At 37.3% G+C, this 7188-nt stretch overlaps 1 protein-coding gene across 1 annotated transcript; it reads right to left on the bottom strand.

Annotated features, from left to right (window-relative positions):
- Positions 1-5314: 5314 nt before the first annotated feature.
- LOC130852574 (ATP synthase subunit g, mitochondrial-like) lies at positions 5315-5626 on the bottom strand. Its single transcript, XM_057733688.1, has one exon. The coding sequence runs from the start codon at positions 5624-5626 to the stop codon at positions 5315-5317; it is 312 nt and encodes a 103-aa protein (XP_057589671.1).
- Positions 5627-7188: the final 1562 nt, after the last annotated feature.

Raw genomic sequence — 7188 nt, 5'->3', positions numbered from 1 at the left:
GTCTGCTTTGTCTAATATTAGTGTAGTTTCAAAAGCTTCCTTTTATGTTGCTCAGTAATTCTTTTACCATTCTTTTATTTGCAACTTTAATGAATTTTAATATTGAAACTATATCTCTTATAAGCAGCATTTGAGTTTAGTTGTTTTAAAGTATTTAAATCTTCATCTTTTAATTGTAATTTTAGTTCATTTACATTTAATGTTTTTACTTATATATTGGTGTTTAAATCTACCATCTTGTTATTTGTTTTTTATTTCTTCTGTCTGTCCTTTGTATCTTATTTTCTCTTTCTAAGTCTTCCTTTGTATTTAATTATTAAATTCCATACCCATTAGCTTGTTAGTTACACATTCTTGCACTGTTTTTACTTTTACAACATTCCTTGACATATCAACATCCACCCTAGAGACTACAACACACTTTTTGACTGGTTAAAGTCAATATGAATTAATACCTTTACTATTTTCCAGACAATACAATGACCTTAAAATACTATATCTATATATATATTTAAAACCTAAAACATTGTATTTCTTTTATACTGTCAATAACTGTTTGGGTTTGCTAATGGCTTCCAAATACATTGCTCTTTCAAATACTTTTTCTTCACTTTTATGCTTCCCTCTTTTATCACTTTCATCTGCCTGAAAAACTCCCTTTAGAATTTATTGAGCAGAACATATGAACAATGAGGGTGTCTGATCAGAGATGAACATAGCCCTTTTCTGGGGATGCAGATCAGGGATAACAAAGCTATGTCTCATTTTCAGTTGAAAAGTTGGCAGTAGTATGTAGTTGACTATTAAGAGTAAGCAATCTCATAGACCTCTCCTGGTTTTTGACTCTGCCACACACTTCTGTCTTAGAATTTTGGCCTTAGTTCCTAACACTAACTGTCAAAGTTGCAGATCTTTATTTTGGATACATAGACTGCTTTCTGTCAGGCAATCTACCTGACTTCTCTATGGACAAAACATTCTCTCAGGGACAAGATTAACCAGAGATTAATCTGGTTAAACTCAAACTCATGAGGCTGGAAGTTTTACTGAATAATGCTTAGTAGCTGATCTACATTGAACAAAAATTACCCCCTAAATTATGTGTACTTCCCAACACCATGTAAATTACAAAATATCTTTTTGTTTTATCCTCAATCAATTCATATAATTTATTTTCCATGAGAATACTGAATTATGTATGCTGATTATATAAAATTAAGACCGTTTAATATTTTTTGACATTCAATTTCATATCTGTTAATGTATACACATTCTAGCTAAGTATGAAAAGTTACTGACGATTATTCAATGGGTTTTGTCTGCACTATTCAACTGTAACATTCCTTTGAGTAAAAAAGCACTTCATGTTTTCAGCATAGAGTTCTTTGTTACTGAGAGTGTGCCTTTTACCCATCTGAGCAGCCTGAACTGAGTTTTATTTTGAATTTTCTTCCTGCTTCAAAGATTAGTGGCACACAGGTAAAGCTTTATGAAAATACATGGAGGTTGTGAATGCCATGAAAATACCACTTTTCTACTCTTGAAATATATGTCTGTACATGACAGATGATTATTGATTTGTTGGTAGAACAATGCACATAAAGCACCAAGACCTCATCCACATCTCCACTCATATATCTCTTACATTTAGCAGAAAAATCACAAATATTATATAGTTTTCAAACAGAGCTCTTAACAATTGATGGTGTCATGGCTCCCATGTGTCTTTCCATTTTGATTCTTCAACTAGTCTCCTAAGTAGGTCTCTTATCAGCTCTGGCTCTCTCCCACATACTTTGAACTGAAAACAGGTAAAGTGATACTTTAGAAGGGTTATACTCAAAAGAAAAAACTGTCCTTTACCAAGTTGATCTGCTGAAGGAAAACCAAATGCAACTTGCAGCAAAATGCACCTTTATCTCTCTTAGTCCATCAGAGAGATGAAAAACAGCTACCCATTATACCTTTTACCTAATCAAAAGCTTCAATCTGTTCCTAGGCTTTACAGCCCAGCTTTGTGCTATTGTATATTGATTGTGCCTGAGGGCACCTCCTTGTGGAGAACAATTGATTTTTCTTTGTTAGCAAAGTGATTTTAATAGTCTTTCTACAGGCTGTCATGTTTCAAGGCCCCAGAAGCAAGATGCACCTGTTACTAGAACTTAGTGATCAATCGCTCAACCCACGGAAAATGTGCCTGTCTGCTGTGCTGAAACACCTCCACAGCAATTACTCAGAAGGTGACTTTAACTTGTTTTGATAAATATGCTGCCTGGGAGTCTCAGGTGGGTCATCTTAAGCAGTTTTACCTCAGAGCCTGAAGTTAGGTGTTTCGTTAAATTGCCATTAAGAGAGCAGAGTTGCAAGAACAGATTTTTGCTGTTTAATGTTGCTTTAGTTGCTTCATGCCAAACTTCCTTGCCAAAGAAATTAGCCCAAAGTAAAGGTCACTGCTTTGAAGAGTGAGTGATGATAATAACTCTATTTGTATTGCCCTTGATATTTGAAAACAGCTCTTCTGGCTAATTGTGTGGCGGGACTAGAAAGTCAAAGGTAGGCTCTGGCGCTTGCTTCTGTACAATCGCTGTCTGTTCTCCTTGACTAGTAGGGACCACTGTTTCCTTAATGTCATACAAAGTATCCCCCCGCCTTTTTTTACCCCTTCATGAATCTGGCTCAAAAGGTTTTTCTGTGTGGGTTTAGAGGCCTCTCTGTGATCTATAGTCATGCTAAATTCTTTAAAAACTTCTAGCAAGTCTTGCAAAGTCGTGTCAACACTTTAAGTTTGCAGCTGGCCCATACAATAGTATTATTAGCTACCATTGTTTAGAATGTTGCACCTATTATGTTAACTTTCAGTCAGATTCTTCAAGGTATGGATTATAGGTCATGCTTTATAAAGGAGGACATTTGAGAGCAATTTGTGAGAGATTAAGAAAGATTGTTCAGTTACATACGTAAGTGACAGAAGCGGTATTTGAGCCTAGTCCAACTTCTTAACCACAATATTATGCTCTCTCTCAGTATCACGGTGTAAATGTGACAGGAAGATGGAGAGCCCTTGCCCGGCTCCCAGCCACAGAAAAGTCCCTGCCCCTCTTAAGGGGGAGAAACCGTCTCTTCAATTAAGCAGACATTTGGGGGAGGTCTACTACATGTTACACAGCATGATAGACTTTGGGGATAAAGTAGCGAAGTAAGAAAAATACAATCTCTGATTTCAAGAAACTTGTCATGACGTAGGAGGAGGGAATTGTCACTGAGGGACTCAGAGGGGGAAAATACCCCCTGAGCCTGGAGTCAGGGGAATGTTTAATGAAAGATACTGCTTCTGTACAGGCCTGGAAAGGCTGGGTTGTTCGGAGTGTGTGACATGCCCCCTCCCCCCAACAAGTCATATCTTGAAGTCCTTCCTTCCAGTACTTCACAATGTGATGTTATTTGGAAACAGGGTTTTTGCAGATGTAGCCAAGTTAAGATGAGGTCATAAGGGTGGGTCCTAATCTGGTTCCTGTCCTTATAAAAAGGGAAGATTTGGACACAGAGACACGGGGAGAACCATGTGAAGATTGGATTTATGCTGCCAAGGAAGGCTAAAGGTTGTCAGCGAGCCCACAGGAGCTGGTAAAGAGAGTAGAACAGATTCTCCCTCCCAGCCCTCAGGAGAAACCAGCCCTTTCAAACAGACTCTTAGAAATTTGCTAAGCTTGATTTCGGACTTTCAGCCTCCAGAACTGTGAGACGATACTTTTTAGTTGTTGAAGTCCCCCAGTCTGCGGCACTTTGTTATGGCAGCCCTGGCAAACTAACGCAGGGTTTTGACCAGAATAATGGTAGAGAGAGAGAGATTTTTTTGTTTTGTTTTGGTAGTAGCCAAAGGGGAAAAAAATAGCAAAATTTGAAGATGAGGAAATGCTTGTCGTTTGAGGAAACATTGAGAAGCCTCTGCATGTTTCTGGAGCGAGCGGCAGAGTAGCGCTCGCAGAATTGTGCTTTAGGAAAATTCATCTCACATCATAGGTAGAAAGACTGACAAAGACAGGTTTAGCTGGCCCTGAAAGGTTTTGCAGGTGAAAGTCAACAAGAATGAAGAGAAGGTTGCTTAATGTGAGGTTATTTAAAACTGAACTTTCTTTGAAGATGTAAGCAACTCTGGCCCTTATATTCGTAGTTGAGGGAAGATACCCCCGTCATTTTGCCTGAAGGATTAGAACCAGAAATAATGATGCAATAGGTTAGATGAATAGAAGGCAAAACATTTTAGAAATGTTCTTTCCGTTTCCACCTGTTTGGGTCTTATGTGGGTAGAAACACCTGTCGCTGGTCAACCAGCAAACTTGAATTTGAGTCAGCTCTGGAGTGAACTGTATAACCAGAGTGGTAAATTCCTCCTAATTTCTTGATTTCAAGTTTTTTCTTTTTTTTTTTTTTTTTGAAAGAAAGTGTTGGATGTATTGGTAGTTATGTTGCTTTCAACTTTTTTTTTTTTTTTTTTTTTACACCAATCACTTATATTTATTTCAGGACATAATGTACTATTTAGACTCATGGACGATACTAAATTATAACCTTGTTAAATATCTCTAGGGTATTTTATTTTTGCAAAGGTAGGTCCTTAAAAAAACAAACAAAAACAAAAACAAAAAAACTGGACAGATTAATAATATAACACATCAAAATTAGATTAAAAATATGGGTCACTGCTCTCATTCACTCTGTCTCAGTGTTAAAGATGTTACAAAGATACGGAGAATATCACCTTGCTGTTCTCTTTTGGGGAGGCTATATTCAAGTTGACAAAAAGTACCCCTAGATTTACAGGCACAGGTGTTGTCAAAGGGGTCTTTCTCTGATTCTAGCCAAGAAAAGAAGTCCAAATTGTATTCTTTATACTACGTGATTTAACTACATCATGTTTGGCACATGGTACTATTATTTCTCCTACTGGAGCAAGTTCTCGTTTTCTCAAAGCCTCTCCCCCAACTTCTCTAGAAATAAAGCTTAAACATTTATTTCAAGCCTTCAAAATAAAATGTTATCCTCATATATACATGTACCAGGTTGATATATTCATATATATCTTTTCCAATTACAGGTTAAGCAAAGATATGCATTTAGAGCTGTATTAATGTATTAAAGCAGAAGACAACCCAACTTAATATCAAGAGAAACTGTGACCTTCCATCTAGTGTTTGACAGAGAAAACACAGATTTTGACACATTGTCTTATTTTATTCAAACAGCCGTCTGCTCACACATGGTCCAAGGACACCCACATAATAAAGCAAATATAATACATGTTAAAGATTGGTCTTCAAACATCATAGCCAATGATGCCATGCTTGCCTATCATCTCGGCAACATAAAACCACATCCACACCTCAGTGGCCACCAAACCATTCAGAAGAGCTTCCTTAACTGTAAGCTGTTGGAAGCTACCGGTTTGAGCACTATTGATAATTTTTTTCAAGTTCTGAATAGCTGTAGGGATCTTAGCAGGGGTTGGAGGAACCAGCTCAACCTTGGCATAGTGCCAAAATGTCGCCAATCGGGGCTTCGAGTAAGTCACAGCAGCGTTCACCAGCGCCAGGGCCTTCTCCGCGAGGTTACGGACAAACTGGGCCATGGCTGTAGGACGGAAAGTCCGTCGCCCTGACTCTGCTTTCAACTTTAATAAACACTCTCCTTAAGGAATGTGGTGGGTTTACTTTCACTTTAGGTGGTTTTTGTTTCATCTCGTATCTCTTTCTTAGTGTTTTTAGGCTGTATTAACACAATTAAACCTTTGAATAACCTTGAACTTTAAGAGTTTGCCCACCCACTGCTAATCCTCTAATCATTTGAAGTGTTCATAGAATTTACACAGTGTCCAGAGACACAGATGCTATAAGTATAAGTAAATGTGTTGCACTCACAGCTGTTTAAGGAAAGTAAGGACAGCAAATCGAAAAAAGTCAGAGATTTAAAGGAAAAAATGAAAAGTTCAGAAACCAAGTGAAATTTCAGAAATATAAGTAAAAGGTTGCTTAGAAATAAAAGGAAAGAGGAGATGGGCTAGTGCAGGTGTAGAAAAAGAGGAGGGTAAATGTAAGCAAACAGCATGTAGGTGATGAACAGGTGCAGCAAAAGAGGTGCAAAGATTAATGATTTATTATGGAAAATTCACATGAAAGGTCTGTGTAGCTCTGTTACCAAAGGGGACTATTCTCACTAAGTGAAACTAATCAGTGCTGATTGCTCACACGAACATTTTTACAGGGGTTAAGGGTAAAGGAAGAGAAAGAGGTGTTGTAGGCCCAAGTGCTGTTTTTATATGTGTGTTTTCATGACTGGACAAATCATTTGCCACAGCAGTTAAAAAAGAGGTAGGGGTCAGCAAACTGACCTGTGAAGCAAATCTGACTGACTTCTGTTTTTGGAAAATAAACATTTATTGGGATATAGATATGGCCGTTGTATATATATTGTCTATGGCTGCTTTTTCACTATGATGGTAAAGTTAAGTACTTGCAACAAACCATTAAGCTCCCAAATATTTACTGTCTAAACTTTTACAGAAAAAGATCTCTGACCTCTGCACTAAAGGGTGTTTAACATGCATTTTTTTTGCCTACGTATTTTTTATTGAAATATAGTTGGTTTACAATGGGTTAATTTCTGCTGTATGGTAAAGTGATTCAGTTATACTATATATACATTCTTTCTAAATGTTCTTTTCCATTATGGTTTATCACAGAATATCGAATGTCGTTTCCTGTGCTATACAGTTAGGACCTTGTTGTTTATCCATTCTGTATATAATAGTTTGCATCTGCTAGTCCTAATCTCCCAGTCCAACCATCTCCCACCACCCCCCAACCCTTGTCAACCATGTCTGTTCTCTACATCTGTGAGTCTGTTTCTGTTTCATAAAAGTTCATTTGTGTCATATTTTAGATTCCACGTATGAGTGATATAATATGGTATTTGTCTTTCTGGCTTACAGTCATGTTGCTGCAAATGGCATTATTTTGTTCCTTTTTATGGCTAGGTAATATTCCATTGTATATATGTACCACATCTTCTTTATCCATTCCTCTGTTGATGGACATTTAGGTTGTTTCCGTGTCTTGGCTATTGTAAATAGTGCTACTATGAACATTGGGGTGCATGTATCTTTTCGAATTAAGAGTTTCCTCTGGATATAGG

The sequence above is a fragment of the Hippopotamus amphibius genome, chromosome 4 (genome assembly GCF_030028045.1).
Source record: "Hippopotamus amphibius kiboko isolate mHipAmp2 chromosome 4, mHipAmp2.hap2, whole genome shotgun sequence".
Lineage (NCBI taxonomy): Eukaryota > Metazoa > Chordata > Mammalia > Artiodactyla > Hippopotamidae > Hippopotamus > Hippopotamus amphibius.
Note: the sequence above shows the minus strand (reverse complement) of the source record. Positions and strands in the feature narration are given on the sequence as shown.